This window comes from Eretmochelys imbricata, chromosome 14, assembly GCF_965152235.1.
Source record: "Eretmochelys imbricata isolate rEreImb1 chromosome 14, rEreImb1.hap1, whole genome shotgun sequence".
In the NCBI taxonomy this organism is placed as follows: Eukaryota; Metazoa; Chordata; order Testudines; family Cheloniidae; genus Eretmochelys; species Eretmochelys imbricata.
Genome location: NC_135585.1, coordinates 45,149,033 through 45,174,853, shown reverse-complemented (window position 1 = coordinate 45,174,853; position 25,821 = coordinate 45,149,033). Strand labels below are relative to the sequence as shown.

The following is a 25,821-nucleotide window of genomic DNA, read 5'->3' as shown; positions in this document are numbered from 1 at the left end:
TTTACATAGGGCTCATGTTGAAGGAGATTTTTGTCCACCACTCCGTTCCTGTGAGACACTAGGGCAAATTCTCCAAAGTCAAGTGAGTTACACCAGATGTGAATTTGGTCCAATGTCCCTTTGTAACATCAATACCCAAGCTTGTATCCCAACTTGATAATCACTCCATAGGAAGGATAAATAAGTCTTTAATTTAAATACTCAGATCCTCAAACCATGAGCCTGAGATTTATATTGCATATTAGACAAAAAGCGCACAATAAAAATCATATCGTATGAGGTGATCAGGTCCCTCATTCACATTAATTGCTGTGTTTCTGTGTCTTGCTATCACTGTACACTGAGTTGAGTATGTTGTGAAATCAGTAGCTTGAATTATTCTTTTATCTTGTGAACCATCAAATGATATTTCCGGAATTGTTTCAGGTGCTCCGATGGTCCAGTGAAGCACAATCTAGAAATTCCATTTGAAACATCCATGTTTGCCAAGAGAAACCAAAGCTACCAGTAAAATTCTATTCAAGTATCAGGGGAAATGAAGGTGTATTAACTGTATGGAGATCACAGTTAACAAAAATTATCTCTCTCTGTGTCCCCAGACACAACTATCTATCTAATCTAATTTATCGTACTATCTAGGTATTCCAACAATAAATAAATCCAGACTGATCAAGTGCATAGTGTCTCACAAAAGTAGAATTCACAGAATAAACTAAATTGGTTAAGAACGATTTGGGGACATAATCTTCCTTGTACATATTACTTTCATAACCTTTAACATTTTGAAACAGCCTCCACCAGGCCCAAAGTGACAGCTATCCACAAAAGCACCACATTTCGGAGGCATTTCATGATTCTAACACCTGTGAGTGCATGGAAACGTTAGAATTTACACTCATGAAACTCAGTGGGCTCAAGATTCAATGGAAACATGGACACTGCTTATGTGAATCAGTGAGTGACCACTTACAATGATCTTTATGTGAATATTAGGTAAATCAGATGGCACAAAATCTTAACCAGTTCCATGTTATTTTATGAAGCGATATTAATTGTACATAGCACATCCGTATGTTTTAAGTCCATTTGGTAGACTGGATGCTAATCTACTGTAAATTGGCAGTTGAAGGTCTGGCCCAAGACAGCAGGCAAGCCTCAAAGGGTTTGAATGTTGGGTTAAGATAAAATTCTGGACAATGTAAGGTGAAATCCTGGCCCCACTGAAATTAAGTTCTGTCGTTGACGTCAGTGTGGCTAGGATCTTCTTATGATTTTTAATGTCTGTCTCACAATATTTGTTGTTTTTCTTCAGATCTCAACTGCTTGAATCAACAGATCAGCTTTCATATTTTCTTTTACATAATCATTATCCCTCTCTCTTCGGTAGTTCTTTTCATCCATAGATCACAAAGCACTCTATAAAGGAGGTGAGAATCATTATCCCCATTTTACAGATGTGGAAACTGAGGCACAGAGAGAAGCCATTTGTTAGGGGGCTTATTCCTTCACCCACTTACTTCCCTGGTCCTTCTCGCATGAACAGAGAGCAACAATACCCGAAGTCCAAAGGTGCAAACAATTTGATGTTTATTGGGGTGAACTTCCAGCAAGCATGATTCCAGTTTCCTTCCTTAGTGTCCCTCTTCCCAGCTCTGATACCACAGAGCCTTACACCTGTCTCCCTCTTCCCATTCCTGCCGTTAGCCAAACATGATTCCAATTTCCCCATCCACAGTTCCCATTTCCCCCTGCCCACACACCCACCCACCCACTCACTTCCTGATGGACTGCAGACTATACAGCCCCCTAACACCATTACCTGTCCAAAGTCATCCACCAAGCCAATGGCAGAGCCAGGAATAGAACTAAGAAAAGGAGGACTTGTGGCACCTTAGAGACTAACCAATTTATTTGAGCATAAGCTTTCGTGAGCTACAGCTCACTTCATTCTCCTAGTTACAGTCCAGTCCTCTTGCCACCAGGACACACTCATGGTTACAGAGAAAAGCTTAAAAACATGAAGTGCACCCTACAGACTCAAAAACCAGACAGCAAATCAAAAGAACCCAACATTTATTATTTAAAGCCAATCTCATGATTTCTAACGACGTCTCCTCTCCTTGCTGAGATGCTCGCAGTGAGGGTGAGGGGGTATCAGGGAGTGGGAGGTGGGGATCCCCCTCCACTCACACTGTGATTTTAAAGGTGAATCAGGACTAAGATTCTGGATTCAGTTTTGACATCATCAAAATTTTGTAAGCTATTCTCACATATTTTCAGTCCAAACCGGCAGAATCCGTGTGAAATCAATCTTTCCAAAATTTTGGAATGCCCGTGTACTAAAAACAAAGAAAAAAAGAAGCCTACAAAAATACCCATCTGGGTTTTTACCCAGTCTGGAACTGGAACCAGAACTTTATTCTGAATCCCCTTCAAAATCCACTGGGGTCTTGATTTGAGGTTCCTGTGGGTTTATCTTACCTCGGTTTGGAAGGGTTAAATTTTTATCAGTAAATGTCGGGAAATGCCGGTTTCGCCACGCAGAACGTCAACCGCCCCAAAAAAAAAGGTCCAAAAAACCAGTTGTCGTTAAATAATTATTCTCTGACCCAACTTGTTGTCTGACACGCCACAGTAATTTCCCACAAGTGTGAAAATACAAATAGACAATATTTTTTTTAAAAAATGTTCACAAATAAACCTTGATATTCTCTGTCAAAATTATAAAAAATAAAAATTGAATTCTGCCAAGCCTGTTGATATCTCTGTCCTCTCCACAGGCCAGGCTTTAATAGAAATAAATAATTGGCACATGTGCAGTTTGTTTAATTTTAAATTAAATACAAAGCAAGAGGATAATAATGCATAAGGGCTGGATTTTGAAAGGTATTTAGGTGCTTAGTGGGGTTTTAAAAAGTATCTAGGCCCTTAAAACTCATAGAAAATCCCATTAGGCACCTAAATACATTTAACAATCTGGCTGTAAATGTTCAAGGATGTGAGACACTAAGGACCAGATTGTTAAAGGTATTTAGTCAACTAACTCACACTGATTTCCACTGGAGTTGGGCAGCTAATTATCTTTAGACTTCTGGCCCTCAGGGATTGTTGTTGTTTTTTCAGTACCCTATCAATTTTGGTATATCTTCCATGTGCAGACTCATTTTTCTTTCACCACATTTTCTGTGACAGCCAAAGACCTCCAGCACATTTTGAAAAACATCGCTTCCCTGAATACATGTCTCAGGGCTTCTTTTACCTCTGGGTTCCTCAGTGTGTAGATGAAAGGGTTCAACAGGGGTGTGACAATAGTATTCAAGACGGTGACTATTTTGGTCAATTCCAATGAGTTCTGCATGGAAGGGTTGACATGTAGGAAAATGGTTGAACCGAACCAGATAATCACAACTGTGAGATGGGAAGAGCAAGTTAAAAAGGCCCTTCTCCATTCCTTATCTGATGGGATTGTCAGTACAGTGGAGATGATGTAAATGTAGGAGAGCAGGGTTATGACACAGGAGCCCAGGATGAAGATGAAGGAGATGATAAAGGCCACCAGATCAATAAGGTAGGTATCTGTGCAGGAAAGAACTATCCACGGTGCTATGTCCCCAAAAAAGTGATGGATGACACTAGGGCACAGAAGGACAACCTGGTGATCAGAAATGCTGGGACAGAAATAGCCAGGAAACCACACAACCAAGAGCCAACAGCCAGCTGAGCAGTCAAGGTGCTGTTCATGATGGAGCTGTAGAGCAAAGGATAGCATATAGCCAAATAGCAATCGTAGGCCATGACAGCCAAGAGAAAATCTCTGTGCATCCTAGGGAGAAAACAAAATACATCCGTAGGACACAGCTGACGAAGAAGATGGATTTGCTTTGGGACACAAGGTTGGCAAGTGTCTTTGGGATACAAGCTGTGGTCTGCCATACCTGCGGGAAGGAGAAATTGCAGAGAAGGAAGTACATTGGGGTGCGAAGGGGACGGCTGGTTGCCACTAGGACTATGATCGCCACATTTCCTGTGACAAGGAAGAGCACAAAGAGCGAGATCTGCAAATATTGGGTCGCAGGGAATCCCAGGAGAATAAATTCCTTCACACTGGTGTGATAGCCCTTTTCCAGTGCGGTCAGCTGTTTTACCTGCCAAAACAAATGAAGACATGAAATTAAACTGATTAAACACAACCGTGGCTTTGTGGGATACAGATGATTCTGATGCACAGAAAGAGCAGATAATTAAAAGAGGCAGGAAATAATGGTTTAAGGCTGAAAATATCCTATTGCTATTACATTTCTGGAGCCTTCCTGCTCACAGGGTGAATTTAAGCTTGTCCTAAATTTTCCTGTGGAAACTTTTTTTCCAGTGGAAAGTGGCTTTTGGACCAAAAAGAAACTTTCAGGATAGAAATTCCATTTTCAGGTGTTCCTTGAAAAACACAATTTTTAGTTTTTGTCAATGAAACATGTTTTTTCCATGGTCAGCATCCAAAGCCCAAGATTGATTTTATTTTAATTGATATTTTTGTTGTTTTAAATTGAAAATTTTCAAATACAAAGTTGTTTTCTGGGTGTGTGTGGGGGGTGGGGGTTGTCCTTTTGACAAAACCCTGAAAAATTTCAACAGAAAAAACAACATTTTTCCTGTAAATTCTTCAGGATTCAGGAGCCAGATCATTTTCAAATGAGACCTATGGGTGTTAGGCATTCAGCACAATCTGTGATTCCTTTAGAAGTGAACAAAACCCCATCGTCTCTTTTGAAAATCCCTGCTAAATAGGGTGAGCTTTTCAAAAGTTCTCAGTATAGGCCTATTTCTGCTCCCGAGGAAGGAAGTCAATAGGATTTTTGTCATTGAGTCAGTGGGAGCAGACTTAGGTCAATACTGAACACGTGAGATTTGTACCTGTCAATTTCCTTCCTACAATGCAAGAGGACCTTTAATTCTTTTTATGCAGAAAGTCTCAGGTTCTAAGCCTGCTGAAGTCCCAAGTTGGAGTGGGGATGTTATACAAAGTTGCAGTTCAGAGGACAGCTACTCAATTTTGGAGCATAAATAACCATTTACATCTATAAACCAGCATTCATTTTGGGTAGTTGAAAATGAGTCAGTTGCAACCTCCTTTGACCAATTGAGACTGAGGTGTGCAAGGCCATGCAATGCGCCAATTACAGCAAAGCTCAGGGCCAGAGAGGACCAAAGAACAAAGGACATAGGAGCTCAAGTCTCATTGGCTCTTTAGTCAATTAGCTGCACTTGAAAATTTAACTGTCCATCCTATTTTCAAAAGTGATTTAGGGCCAGATTAGTTGAGGTATTTAGGCACCTAGTGGGATTTTGAAAAGCACCTTGGTACCTCAAACATTGATTTCAATGGATGTTAGGCAACTAGAAGGTTTGAAAATTCCACTAGGTGCCTAAATACTTTTAAAAATCTGGCCCTAGGGCTTGTCTATGCAGAGAAGACACAGCAACTTAACTTCAATATCTTTATTTAGCCCACTGCAACTTTTGTGCCTTTGTGGACTCTTAGGTTGAAAACTGGTTATATCAGTTCAGTTTGCACCTGAAAATTGATATACATGAGGTTTAAACCAATATAATATCCCTATACAAAGTTGCACTCTTTTAGCTAAATTGGTATAAAATCACACCTTTCATTATGTCAGTACAACTTTTTGTGTAGACTAGAGGCAAATATTTTAAAAGCACCAAAGTGTCTTAGAACCAGATTTTCAAAGGTTATTAGGTGTCTAGTGGGATTTTCAAAGGCCTAGGCACCTAAACCCCATTGAATTCAATTGGAGTTATGTGCTTAACCTGCGTAGGTACTTCTGAAATTCCCACTAGGTGCCTATCTGCCTATCTTCAGATGTCTAAATGTCTTTAGCCTCTGGTGCTTTATACTTCTGTATCTTAGACCACCTATTAGGTTGCCTAAATGTGGACGTAGTTGCCTAACTTTGGGCAGCCACTTAGGGCCAGATTTTAAAAAGTATTTAGTCACCTAGTGAGATTATTAAAAGGACAGAGGCACCTAACATCCACAGAAATCAATGAGTTGTAGGTTCCGAGGTGCTTCTGGAAATTTCAATAGGCATCTAAATATCTTGAGAAATCTGATCTTTTGTCTTTTACAAATGGAGAAACTGAGGAACAAAGAACTTAAACAATTTCACAGTGGTCCATCAGCAAGTCAATGGAGACACAGAACCAAGGTCTCCTAACTTCCAATGCTCTTCTTTAAACAAGGACACCGTCCTTACTAAGCCAGGGGTTTGGCACATTCTTGAGAAGACAGTGAAATTCTGTTGAGACCAAATCCCAAGAGCACTTCTGAGGAACATAAATTTGTCTTCTTTCTTGGACCTGTTGAGTTGCCATACATAAACGAAGCAGGTAAGGGAAAAAGACAGCAGGGTGATGACAAAATGGTAATGCAATGAGACTCTAATCAATATAGAAATTTATGCAATAAGTAGGAAGATTTTGTGTATGAAACCTTTAAATGTTTGATTTATAGCTGGAGGAAAAAATATGGCTCGCAATGCATTTTTTTCCTCAGAATCCAAGAACGCCTCATTCTAAGGAGAGAATATAATGTGTGAAGGGGGTCTGTTCTGGCTAGATCTGTCAGCAAAAGCTAATAAGTTAGGTCCACTAGAGAGAGAGAGAGAGAGAGAGAGAGAGAGAGAGAGAGAGAGAGAGAGGATCCCAGAAATATACTTTAAACCACTTGTATTAAGATCTATTTTTTGTATACTTGGTAATGTGACCTACTGGGCCATATCTGGTTGGAAGGAATAGGTTTCCCAGTGAGTAATTGGTTCATCTGTAACATACTTCCTTCTCTCTCACTTACTTTCTCACTTTCTAAATTTCACTCATCTTTTTCAACTCTTGAATGCAGAAGAGAAAATAACTATATGATAGATCTGTGGCACTCGCTGCTGCTGTAATTTATTGAGCCGCATAGATAAGAATGTAAAAATGGATTGGATATTTCTCTTAGAGGTAGACTTAGGTTTCCATAGCCACAAATGCCACATGGATGCCCACTCCTCATTCATTTTCACGGGCATTTGTTTGTTTAAGAACCAGATTTTTAATGGTTTTTAGGCACCTAATGCGATTTTTAGAAGCATCTCGGCACCTAAATATCCTTGATTGCAATGGGTATTAGACACCTAGCTGCTTTGAAAAATCCCACTACGCACCTACAAGCCTTTAAGAATTTGCCCCATAATCCCTTAGGCAGCTTTTGAAATCTCAGCTGTAGCCTGGTCTGGTAGATGGGAAATAAGGAGTTGGAGTTTGTCCCAACTCTGTCACTCATTTACTGTGTGAAAGTCAGATTAACGGTCTGTGCCTCAGTTTCCCCATCTGTAAATAAATGAAATAATACCATTCACCCACCTTGGTAAAATGGTTTGAAATCTACAGGTGAAAAAGCACCATGAATTTCTTCCCAAGTTTACTAGAGTGAATGAATAGAATAACTTTGACTTCCTCTGTCATTGGATCAGGCCCTCTGTAACTATGAAGTTTAGGGTATTAGAAGGCAGGAGATCCTGGTCTCTGTTCCGGGCTTTTCCCCTGACTTCCAATGCATCCCTAAGCAAGATCCTTTACCCCTCTGCCCTACTTTCTCCTCATATGGCAGAGGATTGATAATGATTAATTATTTACTACAGAGGGGCATTGGGCCCATTCCAAACAACACTGAAGTTATGGCTACAAAGGGAGTTCTTTTCAACCTGTTGTAGAATAAAATAGCTTAGGACTGGACATTGATTTGAAGATGTAAAGAGGTTTATAAGTACAAAGTATTATTATCTTTGCCAGACTAGCTCAGATTAGCATAAGGAGGATAATCATTATGGGTGCGATTTTTAAAAGAGTTTGTGGGAATCAGGCATTTACATTCTACTGAATCACAATGAGATTTGAATTTTTAATTGCTTTGAACTCCTTTGAAAATCCCATTGCACAGTGATAATCAACCGTTTATCCTTCAGGGCAAAGCCTTATTTCTGTCTCAGCTGAGCATGGAATGTGCCTCTAAGGTCCGGCACTGCAAAATCAGATACATTTATTATGGTTTATAATTTCTTCTTTTGTAAAATGGGGACAATGACCCTGACTCCGGTTGTAAAATGCGTTGAGATCTACTGATGAAAAGCATTGCACAAAAGCTAGGGATTATACTTAAAGAGCATTGTCAATTAAGCACTGTCTGGTACATAATTCTGTATGAAATTCTTGTTCTGTTCTCACTTGTATGTTAATATGTCATGGATAGGCTTGGCGGCATTTTATTTTTATTTTTTATAATTTTGATGGGTACTATCACTGTTTATTTTCAAGCATTTTCTCCACTTTTTATTTATTTCAGTGTTCATAGTTGTACAAAATTATGGGGGTGGGGCGTGGGAGACTGTCAGACAAATGATAGTTAACACTGAGATTCAAAAAGTGAAAGCTCTATAAACCATTAAAATACAAATTGTCAACATCACGTGTTAAACTATAGAAAGTAAATATCCTTAATTCAACAGATCATACCTGTTTTCACTATTCATTCACTAATCCATTTGTAAGCCGAATTCAAAAGTCTAAATCACTGGATTTTGACTCTAATAAGTTCTCCCGCAGTATTTTTCTTACTTTGCCTATTTGTAAATTTTGAGTATTATCGATGGAAATACATTTTCATCAGTTTGTGTGTGTGTGTGTGTTGAAATCGACATTTATCAACATTCACCAATAAAAATCTAATCCTTCCAAGCTTAGCCATGACGTCTGTTCCTTGGTTGTTAGAATTTGATCCTGGGCAAAATGTAAAATCAGTTTTAATGTTTGATACAAATGGGGAGATTGTCAAAGGATTTTCAATGGGAGTTGGGCCACAGAATTGCCCTCTTTGCCTCTGAAAATCTTCACCAAAGACAAAAATCATGGTCCTGGACTCAGAAGAAGACACATAAATAACCCCAGCGTTCCAAAGGTGTGTATTGAGAAGGGTAGCTGAGTTCTGAAATGAGCTGGAGAATGGAAAATGAGGGAGAATCTAGGAGAAAAGATTAGGAGTTCAAGTTTGGCAATGTTGTGCTGGAACTAGAGATTAGGATTCTCTGCCTTGGAATATACCGATGTAAAATGTTCATCGTAGAGCCTTTGAGGAACAAAGACAAGTCCTGCCTGCCGCAGAGCACAGCAGAGATTCATGAAGGAGAAAATAGCAGAGGACAAGACTGACCCATTTACCTTAATATTAGAAGAAAGGAAATTTTCAGGGAAACTGGGATATTTTTCTTCCTATTCTTCTTCATGTTAAATTCTGCAGATCTGTTAAAATGGGATTTGCATATCAGTGATTCTCCAGAGTGCAAGTCAAGATCATCCCTTTAATATGGACATCCAGAATCAAGGGAAATTCTACATGCCGTGTGTCCGTAACTTAATGGAGTTCAATGGGTATTGGGTACCAAACTCTCTTAAACCCCTTTGAAAATCCCAGCTAACAGCGTGGAGGGACTTTTGACAAGGAATAGCACTGGCTGAAGATTGAATGAACAATTAGTAGATCAAAAGTGCCATCAACATTTCCAGTGTCAATGGGAAAAATGATGAAATGATCAGGATCCCCTTCCCTTCCCTTGCCCTGTTTCTTGACAAACTCTAGTTGTAAGTTGTAGCTGATTGAGGCTTAGGGAGATGGGGAGGTGGTAATAATTATTCAGGCACTAGGATTCTGACTTGAACATTCAAGGAACATCCAATAATGCATTTTAACTGTTTAACTCCATGAGCATCTCTTGTGACCTACAGAATTCAAGACTGGGGTGGAGATGGAAAACTGATTCGGTGTGTTGGTTTTCACCCTCTGAGTCCTGGATTTCCCTATTGCTGCTATTTGCATACAGAAGGAAGCGTCCACTCCCATGGATGATGAGATTGTTTCTCATCAGGAGGACTGAGAAGAACAGAATTCAATACAAAGTATCATTTATTTCTCCAGATGTTAGAAGATCTGTGGACCAAATGAATTTGGTCACTGTGTGGGGTGGGGTAAAATTTTCAACAGCAGCTAAGGGCCAGATTTTTAAAGGTATTTAGGCACCTAGTGGGATTTTCAAAAGCATCTAGGTGGCTAACACCCACTCAAACCCACTAGTACCTCAGGAGGATGTTAAACAGAAGCTACTAAAGTTAGACATTTTTAAATCAGCAGATCCAGATAACCCGCATCCAGGAGTGTAAAAAATGCTAGCTGAGGAGCTCACTGGGCCTTTACTGTTGAAACACTGGAAGAAAGCTCATGTTGTGCCAATATTGAAAAAGGGTAAATGGGAGGACCAAGGTAATTATAGGCCTGTCAGGCAAGATAAGGGAGTGGCTGATTGTGAGGTGATTGACATAAGCTGGGACCGTATAGATCATTGTTGCAACCAAAGTCCTGTAGTGGCACCAAATCTTGTATAAAGGGAGTCAAATAAGGTGTCAAAGACAAGGTTGTGGTTTGCTGGTGCTGATTATGCTGTCTATTTGTGTGTATTATTTTTGTTGTTAAAGTTATGAATATTGGCTCTACACTGTCTGTATTTCAAACTTATGCTACGCTTCTCCGTGACACCCCAGGCAAGCTGGTGTCAGCTCTGCCTAGGCTGCTTGGTGGCCCATTAAGGACCACCAGATATACAATTGACCCATTGAAAGAAAGCAGACACGCCTTGGGACTCAGCAAGGTATGCAGGGACCTGCCTATGGACAGAACTCTCAGGTGTTTCCAGGCCAGGTGATGGACAGCTTCTCTTTGGCACAAAGAAAGAAAGACCACATGGCAAGAGACTATAAAAAGCTGCTGCAGCTCCTCCATCTTGTCTTCAGTCCTGCTTCATCCCTCTAGAGGGACTTTGCTACACTGAAGCTTTGAACCAAGGACTGAAAGACCCATCCCAGCTGTGGATGTTCTCCTGAGACTTGATTTGAACCTGCAGTTTATTCTCTCACTGCTGCAAGCCTGAACCAAGAACTTTGCCATCACTGTATGTCATTGATTCCATTGAACCAATTCTAGCTCTCGTCTATATCTTTTCTTTTTTATGAATAAACCTTTAGATTTTAGATTCTAAAGGACTGGCAACTGTGTGATTTGTGGGTCAGATCTGATTTGTATATTGACCTGGGTTTGAGGCTTGGTCCTTTGGGATCGAGAGAACCTTTTTTCTTTTACTGGGCTATTGGTTTTCATCACCATTTGTCCCCATAACGAGTGGCACTGGTGGTGATACTGGGAAACTGGGGTGTCTAAGGGAATTGCTTGTGTGACTTGTGGTTAGCCAGTGGGGTAAAAGCAAAGTCTTCTCTGTCTGACTGGTTTGGTTTGCCTTGGTGTGCACAGAAACCCCAGCCTTGGGCTGTAACTGCCCTGCTTGAAGCTATTTGTCCTGAATGGGCACTCTCCGTTGGGTCCCGCCAGAACCAGCATCGTTACACTGATAAGGGACTCAATTAATAAAGAAATAAAGTAATATAATTAATGTCATTTAACGTGGGTTTATGGTAAATAGATCCTGTCAAACTAACTAGGTATCATTTTTGATGACATTACAATTGTGATTGATAAAGGCAATAGTGTTGATATAATAGACTTCTCTATGGCATTTGACTTGGTGCTGCCTGACATTTTGACTAAACAACTAGAAGGATACAAAAATAACATGGCACACAATACATGGACTAAAAGCTGGCTCACGGTTAGGTCTCAAAATGTAATTGTTAAAGGGAATTGTCTTGGAACAGGTATGTTTCCAGTGGGGTCCAAGCGGGTTCTGTTCATATCCTAACTCTATTTAACATTCTTTAATGATATGGAAGATGACATAAACTCATCACTGATAAAGTTTGCAAATGACACAAAAATGAGGAAGTAGTTAATAATGAAGAGGACAGGGTTACAGAGCGATCTGGATCGCTTGGTAAGCTGGGCGCAAGCAAACAATATGATTTTACTATGGCTAAATGTGAATGTCTACATCTAGGAACAAAGCATGTAGGACATACTTGCAGGATGTGGAACTCTATTGTGGGTAACAGTGATTCGGAAAAAGATTTGGCGGTCATGGTGGATAATCAGCTGAACATGAGCTCCCAGTGTGATGCTGTGCCAAAAGGACTAATGCAATTCTTGGATGCATAAACAGGAAAAAGACTATGTCCAGTTCTCGTGTCAACAGTTCAAAAAGGACGTTGAGCAATTGGAGAGGGTTCAGAGAAGAGCCATGAGAATGATTAAAAGTTTAGGAAGCATGCCTTATAGTGACAGACCCAAGGAGCTCAATCTATTTAGCTTAACAAAAAGAAGGTTAATAAATTCCTTCATGGTCTCTTCAGTCTAGCATAGAAAGGGATAACACCATACAATGGCTGGAAGTTTAAGCTAGGCAAAATCAGACTGGAAATATGGCGTACAGTGAGAGTAATTAACTTTTGGAGCAATTTACTAACGGTCACAGTGGATTCTCCATCACTGAGAATTTTTCAATCAGGATTGGATGTTTTTTCAAAAGATCTGCTCTATAAATTATTTTGGAGAAGGTCTATGTCCTGTGTTATGCAGAAGGTCAGATGATCACAATGGTCCCTTCTGACTTTGGAATCTATGCATCAATGAATTCAACGTGTTTAGGTGCCTTGGTGTTTTTGAAAATCTCACTACATGCCTAAATGCCATTTAAAATCTGGCCCTGGGTGACAAGAGAGCCTAAATCCAACTTTCAAAAGAGCTTTAATCTTTCAGAGATAGATTTTCAAAAGTATGAAGATGTCTAAAGCTTCAGATAGATGCTCAGTGGGATTTTCAAAAACACCTAACCAGATTAGGTGCCTAACCTGCTTAAGCATTTTTGTCAGTCTGCAACGTTGACATCTAAACACTTCTGAAACTCTAGCTTTTCGGCTCCTAAGCAACTTACATGATTTTGTAATGGGATTTAGGCTTCTATATCATTTAGGAACTGTCATAAACACAAAGGGAAGGGTAACCACCTTTCTGTGTACAGTGCTATAAAATCCCTCCTGGCCAGAGGCAAAACCCTTTCACTTGTAAAGGGCTAAGATGCTAGGATAACCTCACTGGCACCTGACCAAAATGACCAATGAGGAGACAAGATACTTTCAAAGCTGGAGGGGGAGGAACAAAGGGTCTGTCTGTCTGCGTGATGCTTTTGCCGGGAACAGATCAGGAATGCAGCTCAGAACTCCTGTAAAAAGTTGGTCAGTAATCTAGCTAGAAATACATTAGGTTTCCTTTTGTTTAACGGTGGGTAAAATAGTCTGTGCTGAATGGAATGTATATTCCTGTTTTTGTGTCTTTTTGTAACTTAAGGTTTTGCCTAGAGGGATTCTCTATGTTTTGAATCTGATTACCCTGTAAGGTATTTACCATCCTGATTTTACAGAGGTGATTCTTTTACCTTTTCTTTCATTAAAATTCTTCTTTTAAGAACCTGATTGCTTTTTCATTGTTCTTAAGTTCCAAGGGTTTGGGTCTGTGTTCACCTGTACAAATTGATGAGGTTTTTTATCAAGCCTTCCCCAGGAAAGGGGATGTAGGGCTTGGGGGGATATTTTGGGGGAAGATGTCTCCAAGTGGGCTCTTTCCCTGTTCTTTGTGTAACACGCTTGGTGGTGGCAGCATAGGGTTCAAGGACAAGGCAAAGTTTGTACCTTGGGGAAGTTTTTAACCTAAGATGGTAAGAATAAGCTTAGGGGGTCTTTCACGCAGGTCCCCACATCTGTACCCTAGAGTTCATAGTGGGGAAGGAACCTTGACAGGCACCCTTGAAAACTGTATCTGTGATGTCTAACAATCCAGGTAACAAAGCTTCTCCTGAATTATGGTCTCTTGTATCTTGACAGATGGAGCCTGTGACTGGAAAAGAGAAGGCAAACCAGTCCAGGATACAGGAATTTATCCTTCTGGGCTTCCCCGGTAGTCAATATTTGCGGATCTCTCTTTTTGTGGTGTTTACCATGATGTATGTCCTGACAGTTGCAGGAAATGTTGCCATCCTAGTCCTAGTGAGGGCCAGCTATCAACTCCGCACCCCCATGTACTTCTTCCTTTGCAACCTCTCCTTGCTGGAGATATGATACACCACAGCCTCTGTTCCCAAGACCATTGAGATTTTCCTGGGGAAAAGCAGAACCATCCCCTTTAGTAGCTGCATCCTGCAGATGTACTTCATTTTCTCCCTGGGCTGCACAGAATATTTCCTCTTCTCTGCCATGACCTATGACTGCTATCTGGCTATTTGCTACCCATTGCACTATAGCACCATCATGAACAGCACCTCTTGTCTGCTCAGCTGGCCCTTGGCTCCTGGGTGTGTAGTTTCCTGACTATTTCTATCCCAGAATCTCTGAGAGTTAGGTTGTCCTTCTGTGGCACTAATGTCATTACTCATTTCTCCTGCAGCATAGATTCCTCAATCATTCTCTCCTGCACAGACACCTATGTGTTTGAGATGGCAGCTTTTATCATCTCGATCATCGTCATCCTGGGATTATGTTCAATAATTCTTGTCTCCTACATTTACACCCTCTCCACCATACTGAGAATCCCGTCAGCCCAAGGCCAGCAAAAGGCCTTTTCCACTTGCTCTTCCTGTCTCACTCTTGTGATTATATGGTACAGCTCCACCATCTTCCTGTATGTCAGGACTTCCAAACAGAATGCCTTGGACATGAACAAGACTGTCAACACTTTGAATACTATTGTAACTCCGCTGTTAAACCTCTTCATTGACAGTCTGAGAAACGAAGAGGTGAAGGAGACTTTATGGAAGGTATTCAGTGGGACATGAAGTTGTTTTTGAATGGCTTAGATGTTACTGGGTCTGATTCTCAGCCTGTGCTCATGTTCCCTTTGGTAGTAACTGTCCTTGTTGTTGTTCTTTTAATCCTGGTTCCAATTTTACATTTACAACTTTGGTATTTGGGTAAAATGTTCAGAAGTGCCTAAGGGCCAGATTTGCAAAGGAATTTAGGCACCTAAAGATTCAGATAGGCCCCTAAATACCATTAAAGATCTAGCTTCTAGGAGCCTAATTTTTATTGAAAATCTACTGGACGTGAGCTCCTAAGGGGCATATTTTTGAAGATATTTAGATGTCTAAAGATGCAGATAGTTGTTTAGTGGGCTTTTCCAAAGCACTTCAGCAGATGAGGCACCAAAATCCCATTGATTTCAGTGGTAGCTACAAATACTTTTGAAAATCTGTCCCTTAAAATCTCTTGAGAGGTCTCATCAACAGCCCATTGGCATCAACGAACATCTTTCAACTGAATTAAATGGCCTTTTGATCAGGCCCTATGTGGACATTACTTTTAGCAATTCACATTTAGGCCCCCATCCTGAGATCCTTACTCAAGTGCTAAATTATATTATTTTGAGTCGTCCAGTTGACTCTAATGGGACTACTCACACTAGGAAAGAAAGCTTGGGCATAAAGCGTGTGCAGGATCAAGACCTTAGTGACACTGAATCTGCACTCAGAAGTTTGTTCTAAGTTTAAATTTGTAGCAACTCCAGAATTTTCATTATCTGTGATGTATGACTGGTTGGCCAACTCACACAACATTGTGTCTGTTCCCTTGTTCAATAGCTGAAAAATTATTAAACAGCAGACTAAAGAACAACATGCAGGAAATACAGAATGATGAACAACGATGGTGGATTTTTTTTTTTAATTAGTGAAGAATTTCAAAAAATCAAATTTATTTCCCTTTTTAAAGGTTCTAAGTTTGGGGATCCTACATGTTGGTTAATTGAAACAAGTCAATAATGTTTTTTATAAAGTTTTCCGTTTAAATGTTGTCGAAAATTGAAATGAAAAATTTAATTAAAAAAAGAAAACAAAAATTCACTAAATCAACAGTTCTTTACAAACAATTTCGTTTTTGAAAATGGTCATTTTTCAACCAAAAGGAATTACAAGGGAGAAAGAAGTTCAATTAATGGTGATCAATATGTTTTCACAGAATGTTTTTTATCAAATGAACTTGATTTAACTGTGACATTTCTGATTGATAAAGGCAATGGTGTTTATGTAATAGACTTGCATTTTTCTAAAGGTTTGATTCAGGGTAACATCACACTATTTAAAAAAATAACACTACACAAAAACAACGGTAAATTGATTAAAAACTGGCTAACTGATAGTTCTCAAAACATAACTGTTCATAGAATCATAGAATCATAAAATATCAGAGTTGGAAGGGACCTCTGGAGGTCATCTAGTCCAACCCCCTGCCCAGAGCAGGACCAATCCCCAACTAAATCATCCCAGCCAGGGCTTTGTCAAGCCTGACCTTAAAAACTTCTAAGGAAGGGGATTCCACCACCTTCCTAGGTAACGCATTCCAGTGTTTCACCACCCTCCTAGTGAAAAAGTTTTTCCTAATATCCAACCTAAATCTCCCCCCTGAAACTTGAGACCATTACTCCTTGTCCTGTCATCTGCTATCACTGAGAATAGTCTAGATCCATCCTCTTTAGATCCACCTTTCAGGTAGTTAAAAGCAGCTATCAAATGCCCCCTCATTCTTCTCTTCCGTAGACTAAACAATCCCAGTTCCCTCAGCCTCTCCTCATAAGTCATGTATTCCAGCCCCCTAATCATTTTTGTTGCCCTTCGCTGGACTCTCTCCAGCTTTTCCACATCCATCTTGTAGTGTGGGGCCCAAAACTGGACACAGTACTCCAGATGTCACCAATGTCGAATAGAGGGGAATGATCACATCCCTCGATCTGCTGGCAATGCCCCTCCTTATACACCCCAAAATGCCATTGGCCTTCTTGGCAACAAGGGCACACTGTTGACTCATATCCAGCTTCTCGTCCACTGTCACCCCTAGGTCCTTCTCTGCAGTACTGCTGCTGAGCCATTCGGTCCCTAGTCTGTAGCGGTGCATTGGATTCTTCCGTCCTAAGTGCAGGACTCCGCACTTGTCCTTGTTGAACCTCATCAGATTTCTTTTGGCCCAATCCTCCAATTTGTCTATGTCCCTCTGTATCCTATCCCTACCCTCCAGCGTATCTACCACTCCTCCCAGTTTAGTGTCATCATCTGTTGATGGGAACTATTGATTTTAATGGGTGATAGACGCCTAGATGCTTTTGAGAATCCCACTAGGTTCCTAAATACCTTTACATATCTTGCCCTTGATGCCTGACTTATTTCTATTTTTGTATATTTATATCTAGACCAGTCTTATCATCAAAGTGTAAATAAACTTTAACTTTTACCTTTGTATCCCCCTACCTTTTGGAAAGTGTTTTACTTATTAAGGCTGGGGATTTCAAAGGAGCGTAAAGACGTAGGCTGGGTTTACCAAAGGAACCTGAGAGAGTTTTAATAGAATTTTTGCACCTATGTCCCTTTGGCATCTTTGGAAGTCCCAGCCCTAATTAGAGCTGGTTGGAATTTTCATTGTAGAGGAAATTCCAATAGTTTGAAATTGGTTTTTATCCCAAATCTGGATGAAAATTTAAAACGTGCTGATACAGACTAATACGGCTACCGCTCTGAAACTTGTATTTAGCTGTGACACCTTTCCCAAACCCGAAGAAGAGCTCTGTGTAAGCTTGGAAATTTGTCTTTCCCAACAACAGAAATTGGGCCAATACAGGATGTTACTTCACCCATTGCTCGGAAAACCCCATCAAGGAGATGAGATACGGGCACGCCCAATAAAGGAGAAAACACTGACAACACTGTCTACCCAAACACTCAGCCTCTCCCCAGGCAGAGGAACCAGAATGGAGATGGGGGTGGGGGGGCAGGGGGCCATGGCCCCATCACTTTTAAAAGTGGGAGGGGTATGTTCTCCCACTTTTTACTGGCCTTAAGGGAGAGTGATGGTGGGGAGGGGGCAGAGAGGAGCAAGCATGGTGAAGGGCCTTGGGGGGGAGAGGCGGCACGACGGTGGGGCCTTGGGGGAAGAGGCCGTGTGGGGGTGGGGCCTTGGTTCAGGTGTCGGTGCCCCCCCCACACTTCTAGGGAGCTTCCAGTGCTCCTGTCCCCAGGCACTCCCACCTCATAAAGAAACAAATCAATCCACCGGTAAAAAACAAAACAAAAAAACCCCTGAAATAAAATTTAAAAAATCTGAGAAAGAAGCAAGAACCAAACAACTGCACCGATACCACAAACATATTTTTTACCCTGAGGGGAAGAACAAAAAAAGGAATGGAGTCTCTGGCTCCTCACGGTCTACTAGGGGCTTTGCTATGGCTCCTGATTTTATGTGGAAGGTGCTCAGATAGCATGGTGATGGGTGACAGTGTGGGATCCTATGATAGATAGATAGATTAGATTAAATAGAACAAACTCCTGCAAGTCTTTCTTACGTGGGATTATGGTTGGCACCTGACACAGGGTAGGACTCTGCACTTAAACAGGTCCCCTGTCTCTTTGTCATGTGCTAAAATTAAGACTTCCAGACCCACCAGCCATGCCCCCGCCCTCCCCCCCATCACTTCCAGACTCCCTATACAGCAAAAGACTTGTTCCATTCCGCAGGGCCTGTAGGTGAAAGGCAACAAAAATCAAAGGCCCCAGACTTCAGTCTTGATTTCTCTGAGTGATTTCTCTTCTTTCTTCAGCAAAGTAACATGCACCTTTCTCAGGTAGGAGAGCTGCCATGAACAAAGAGCGATAGACAGCTATTGAGCAAGCCCAGGCTTCTGCAGTCACCATGTCAATATTTACCCAGACAGCAAAACACAGAGTTCATGATCTGATGCTGCCATATCCCTCTCTGTCACACCAGCAAACAGAAACCCAAAAGCCATCATACCCCAAGCAAAGTTTTGACCCCAAAAAAGGAGAAGAACCAGAGACTCCATGAAGTCCACTGGGTACTTTCTAATGGCTACTGATTTTATGCGGAAGGTACTCAGATAACATGGTGAGGAGTGGCAGTATAAAAGCATGAGATCGATAGATTTTCATCTTACTTATACTGGTATAAACCTGAAAGAACTCCACTGACTTAGTGGAATTAGTGTGGATTTACCACTATACAGACAGCATTTTGCATAAAAAAATCACACACCATATTCTTATGGGGACAATAATGTCATCAGTTGATTGTATTTGTAAAAAAAAACAGATAAAACCATGTTAATCAGAGAAACGCAGACATTTTATTCTAGTTGAATAACCTCCACCCAGTCAGTTTCCTCAGGGAAGCTTTGATTTCCTTGTTCTTTATGCTGTAGATGATTGGATTCATCACTGGCGGCAGCACGGAATAGAGAACAGCCACCACGAGATCCAGAGCTGACGGAGAGCTGGAGATGGGTTTCATGTAGGCAAAGACAGCAGCAGAAAGAAACATGGAAATTACAATGAGGTGAGGAAGGCATGTGGAGAAGGTTTTATGTCGGCCCTGCTCAGAGGGGATTCTCAATACCGTGGTCAAGATCTGAACATATGTCACAATTATAAAAACAAAGCAACTTAGGGTTAAACACACACCAAATGCAATAACCCCAACTTCATTGAAGTACGAGTTAGAGCAGGCGAGCTTGAATAGCTGGGGGATTTCACAGAAGAACTGATCCACCATGTTGCCTCCACAGAAGGTTATCGAAAACGTGTTCCCGGTATGCAATGAAGAATAGAGAACTACACTGATCCAGGCACTGGCTGCCATTTGGACACAAGCTCTCCTGTTCATTATAGTCTCATAGTGCAGTGGTTTGCAGATGGCGACGTATCGATCGTACGCCATGATGGTGAGTAAGGCGAAGTCGGCTAGAACAAAGAAGATGAAGAAAAAGACTTGGGCGACACATCCAGAATAGGAAATGGACCTGGTGTTCATAAGGGAATTGGCCATAGATTTGGGGATGGTGACAGAGATGGAGCCGAGGTCTAGGATGGACAAACTCATCAGGAAGAAGTACATGGGGGTGTGAAGGTGGTGGTCAAGAGCTATGGCTATGATGATGAGAAGATTCCCTGTCAGGGCTGCCAGGTAAAGCACTAGAAACACCATGAAGTGCAAAATCTGCAGCTCTCGAACATCAGAGAATCCCAGGAGAAGGAACTCGGTCACGGTGGTTTGGTTGGACATTTTCGTTCTTGGTTCATTGTGTGATGGCTGTGGAGGGAAGGACAAGAGCAATGGTCAGGGTTATAGTGAGAGAGGGAATGACACTGATTCCCCTCTCCATGATATCTCATGATGTGAATGTCAAAGGTGCACAGCACTTGTCACTTCCATTGTCTGGAGTAGTGAGAGCTCCTCACCGCTCACAACCAGGGCACTACTCTGGTGCATTATCACAGGAGTGTAAATTGGCATCGCTCCCTTAAAGTCACTGGAGCTGGGTCAGTTTACACCATCTGAGGATCTGGCCCAAGATGTGGCTTGATCAAATGCAGGATGAAAGATGGAACAAAGTATAATCCAAATCCAACAATTTTAGCCAAAAATATGCCCCATTGCTACAGACAGCAGGCTCACAACTTGGCCAACTCAACTCAACTACTAAAATGCCAGCACAGTCTGATTCCCACTTAACTGAGAAATACAGCACAGAATCACCCAGCTTCCCACATGGCAGCTTTTCTGTGATGATTCCACCCCAACATCCCACATACCTCCTGATGCCTACTTACACGTTGATCTATGGCACCAGATCCCAGCTGCACTCCCACTGCTGGGTGATGGTGGGCTGGTCGCATCGCTCAGTTGCTGCTAGGTTGTGTGGTTCCCCCCTGTGACTTTATTTCTGTGCTGTGTGAGTTAGGAGACTTCGGTTCTCGTCTTGCCTCTGTCACTTTGTGACCATGGAGCAGTCACTGCTGCCTCTCTTTCCTCCCCTTCCCTTTGACTGTCTTGTGTACTTTGAATGTGAACTCTTTTGGGGATGGATTGTGTCTTCCTATGTGCATGTTCTGTGCACATGTTGACAGTATTTTTGTTTAGCAGGCAGCGGTGTGGGACAGAGGCTATGATGGTAGAAGTGGAGATCTGGGTTCTAGTTCCATCAACCTCCTGCCTGTCCTTGGGTAGGATAAAGAGAGACAGCCTTTGTCTGGGAGCTTCGACTCTCAGGGCTTTAGTTTAGAGAGGTTAGTATGTTTAAAACACATTCTCTGGGCGACCAACTTTGCTACGTACTCAGTTTTACCATCCTGCAGCTACCCCTTTGAAACAGACAAACATGGTTGCAATAGAGGGAATGGGGTTGGAAATTATGGTGTTATTGGACAATATTCATGTTCCCCACCCTGGCAAAAAGCTAAGTTTCCAGGAAGGAGTAATCAGACAATTTCTACTTTATTTCAAAGGAAAATTCAGTTTTCAGTTGAATATATTTTCATGGAAAGTCTCTGATATCCATAACAATGAAAACTTTTTTTTGATTATGCCTAAAAATATTCAGGTTCCAACAGTTTTCGGCTGAAACTGTTTGGTTCTCACAACCTCAATGAAAAGTCAATTTTTTCTGGTGGAAAAAAAAATCTGATCATCTCTAGATATCTGCATAATTTGATAGTAAAAGTCTTTAAGAGTTCTAATTGCAATTCATATTTCTGATATTAAATTTGCCCCATATATTAATACTCTAACATATGTAATTGAAATAGAAAACTTACTTTGTTGGTCTTTATTCCAATTTGCGATGCATTTGATCCGACTGTGTTAGGAATCATTGGTCATTATCTATCTATCTATCTATTCATCCACTGCCAGGATTGTTTGGTTCTCTCTCTCTCTCTCCTGCCCCCAACACTATCGTATCCACCAGCTGTTGTCGAATCCCTTCGCTGGATGTCCTGAGTTGCAGGGGTCTCTCTGCAGTTCCTAGCACAGATGGGCGCTCCCTGCTTCCCTTCTAGGGCAGGCTTCCGTGAAAGGTGATGGACTAAATGGGATCAGGGACTGAAAGACAGTCCCAGCTCTCAAGCTGATCCTGGTTTGTGCCGGCTTCAAACAAGGTCACAGCCCAAGGTATCCCTGCTCTGGGGCTAAATAGCTGAATCTGGTCTCCAGGGCTGTGAGCCCAGCTCTGCTCTCACCTCAGGAGCAAACCATCCTGACAACCTGCCCTAGTTGACCCTAACCCTCCAAAGGGGGAACAGCACCTGCCCTGCATCTCACATGATGACAGCATCTCTTGAAGGACCTTTAGCTAAAAACAAGGCAGGGCTGGATCACAAAAGGGGGTCCCCACAGGATGGCAAAATAAAACATATTTGTAGCACAGACATGGGATCTACAATAGCTAAGAGCCTCTTGGCACCAGAGTCTCAGTTGGCCTGGAATAGCCTGTTCCTTCATTAACTCCACATAGTCACCTCTAGGGGAGCAGAGATGTTTTTCTCCTGCATTGCACCAGCAGCTCTTGGGATGCAGCCACCAGAGGAACGCACAGCTCAGGCTGCCCTGGCTGCTTGAAGTTCCTCACTAAGAGACAAACACTAAAAACTAAGGACCAGGTCCTGAGCTGGTGTAAATTGATACACTTCCACTGACTTCAGAGTAGTGAGGGCTATTTACACCACTTGGGGATCTGACTCATTGACTTCCAGGGAGCTACATCCATTTACACCAGGGCTATTTACACCACTTGGGGATCTGGCCCATGACGCAGTTTCCAACCTATATCCTTTGCCTGTGAAACTGAACCAAAGAAGAGTCAAACATTTGTAACCAGGCTCCTCTTTCCTAGCTCTTTGTCCACTGGGATGAATTACAAGTATAACTTGTAAGGGTGACAGTGCGATTCATTCCCACTTGGGACAGAACTGGGGACAGTGTTGTGGAGATTTTCTGCATCTGATCTTCAACTTTTATTGGGATGAATAGCCCAGGTCTTTCTTTCTTTCTTTCTTTCTTTCTTTCTTTCTTTCTTTCTTTCTTTCTTTCTTTCTTTCTTTCTTAGTAGTAACACTGTTTTCCTTCCGGCAGACAACATTAAAATAAAAGGCTCCTTTGGCTGCAGATGCACTGTTTAAAAATGTGTAATTTACACGAGACATTCATGTCAGAGAAACTGATGAAATACAAAGAGCCAGAGAGTAGAAATCAGCCCTCAACCTGTTGGAATCAATGGTTCCGATCCTCAGCAAGTTCAAATCATGGTAGCTCCACTGGGTCAGTGCCCCAGTTTTTGTAAATCACCTCTAGCTGCCTTGGACTCAAAGGGTCCAGATCCCCAAACAGCTGTTGTGTAAATCAGCCCCAGCCCCACTGAAGTCAATTAGACCAGTTCCTCAGCGAATGTAAATTGGCAGAGTGCTATGGAACTAGGCCAGGTTACATGAGCTAAATATCAGTGCCGTGATGTTGAGTTTTTTGTTTGTTCCTGTCTCTGAGATTCTCCTTGCTGAACATCACAATCCCATCTCAATGCTCCTGGAATATTCCAATAGCAGGGTTCATAGAAACCTGCAAGATGGGTACCCAACCAGTAAATGAACTGATGAATATTATTACCACCACAGCAACGCCCTTCTAGTTGAGGTTGCACCATGACTTCTGTTTAAAGGTCCTCCTTTCTTAAAAAAAAAAAGAAAAGGAAAAAACAGAAGACATGCTTAGTCAGATTCTTTTGAAATTTAATGTGCCTTAGGAGGGTGCAGGGTAGGATTAGTGACCTAAATGTGGGGTCATTTGAGCGAAGGGTTGTGGAGATATGAGCCCCGTTACAAGTTTCTAGGTTTTGTTTATTTTGCTCAAAGCTAGAGATCAAACTATTGATGTGAGGCAGGTCAAACTGGTCTCAATCTGTCTCATTTTACCCAAGGTAGTGCACGGCCCCCACTAAATCTTGGGGGACCCGAAATGAGAATGGAATTTAAGAAAGTCTGTGTGTTGGATTGTGCGCTTGTGCCAATGCAGAAGGAGGGCTAGAGGATTTCCATTCCCGCCATTTTGTATGGTTTAAAGCTCAGTTCTGGAAGTGCACTAGAAGCTGAATGGTTACTCGGAAAGCTTTGAAATTTGGGTACCTCAGGCAGGCCCGGGGTAGATTCACGTTTCAAATTTGTTGTCATTTGACCAAGGGCTTCCGGAGTTATAAGCCCCTCCATAACTTCCAGTTTCCTTCTGCTGCCTTGTATTGTTAAACTGCGAGGTACGAATGACGGGATCAATCACAGACCTCATTGAGATTGACGGCTGTGAATTCATCCTTCAATTAACATAACTAACAATAAGTTAACCAAAAGCCCCCACCTTAAGCTTTGTCTACACTACCAATTTTGTTGGTCGGGATGTGAAAAAACCACCCCGACCAACAAAAGTTTGACCGTCACAAGCGGTAAAGGTAGTAAGATCCGAAGGGTAGACAAGGCGGTAAAGGTAAAAGCTGTAAGGTCCATAGTGTCGACATGGCCTAACTCTGTTGAGTTACTCACTGGGTGAGTAAGAGGAGAAACAGCTCCATTTACTCGACTAGAGTTACTCTTTATTTACACCAGGCTGAGGGAGAGAAGAATGAGTCTCACTGATCAGGACCAGGCCTTCCCTGCTATGTAAGAGCTGAGGGTTGTGTGGCTGACAGAAGAAGACTATTTCTATCAGGAAATTGCAAATTAATTTGAGATGGGCCCAGCTCAGACATTGGGCTCTTTCTTGGGATCCTCACTTCCCCAAAGCTCAGGTGAGGGGGCTTAGGATCTGAGGTTCTGGTTCCACACTAAAGCCCATCCCTACAGAACCCACCTTTACTTTGGCTGGCAACAATTTGCTCCTTTGATGGCTATCACAATTTCCATGGAGCGACCATGGAGTGAAAGGGACTGGGAGCCCGATCTACCCTCTCCCATTTTGAGATGATCTCTTCAGGTCCGCGCTGGTCCATGGTCTCTGCTGAGGCTGCTCACAGGGGATTAACGGGTTCTAGTTGGGATGGATGAGATGTTTGGTGGGTGCTTTCATGATGTGTCCAAGGAGATGAGGCACAAAACCAATTTTTCACAGCACTCGGAAGGGGAGGACACTGGGGCACTGCTCACTGGGGCTGGGTTGAATAGGTGACCTAGACATGAAAGCAGCCGCTTCATCTGTTATCTCCCAAGCCAGCATTTCCCATCCTGCGCCGAGATGGCTATAGCATTCATGTGGACATGGGGTGTGAACGGAGACCTCCTCTCCTTTCATGTGTCCAGTTCTGGAAGAGAAGACCAGGGACTGTCCTGCTCTCTAAAGATGGCTTTTCCGGGAACAGAGAGACAAGGTGGGCGAGGTAATATCTAGTGAGTAGAAAACAGCTCAACAGAATGGGCACCATGTATCCTGGGTACTAATTGCTGATTTCCGTGGAGAGGCCCCAGGAATGGGCTTGGCCCTCTGGGGGGACCTGTAACCAACTCTGCAGCATCCTGCGCAATTAGAGCAGAAGCAAGGGGGTGTGGGTGCTGCAGAATCTGGAACAATACAGTGGACACTTGCTCCAGGATGTGAGCTATGACAGGGATTTTCAGAGTGGTTTCAGGGAAACAGGTGCCCAATGCCCATTGTCTGCACAATGGGAGTTAGATGCTTAACTCTCTTAGGGTATGTCTACACTACGAAATAAGGTCGATTTTATAGAAGTCAATTTTTAGAAACTGATTTTATTCAGTCGATCGCGTATATCCACACTAAATGCATTAAGTCTGCGGAGTGCGTCCTCAATACCGTGGCTTGCATTAACTTACAGAGCGGTGCACTGTGAGTAGCTATCCCACAGTTCCCGCAGTCTCCGCTGCCCATTGGAATTCTGGGTTAAGCTCCCAGTGCCTG

At 42.1% G+C, this 25,821-nt stretch overlaps 1 protein-coding gene and 2 pseudogenes across 1 annotated transcript; 1 reads left to right on the top strand and 2 right to left on the bottom strand.

The window, feature by feature from the left end:
• Nucleotides 1–3,160: 3,160 nt before the first annotated feature.
• On the bottom strand, nt 3,161–12,129 carry LOC144274125 (olfactory receptor 6F1-like; annotated as a pseudogene).
• A 1,797-nt stretch (nt 12,130–13,926) lies between these two features.
• Nucleotides 13,927–14,873, top strand: LOC144274124 (olfactory receptor 6F1-like; annotated as a pseudogene).
• Nucleotides 14,874–19,224: 4,351 nt separating this feature from the next.
• On the bottom strand, nt 19,225–20,154 carry LOC144275129 (olfactory receptor 14A16-like). Its single transcript, XM_077834264.1, has one exon. It carries the CDS (start codon nt 20,152–20,154, stop codon nt 19,225–19,227), a length of 930 nt encoding a protein of 309 aa, XP_077690390.1.
• Between the last annotated feature and the right edge of the window lie 5,667 nt (nt 20,155–25,821).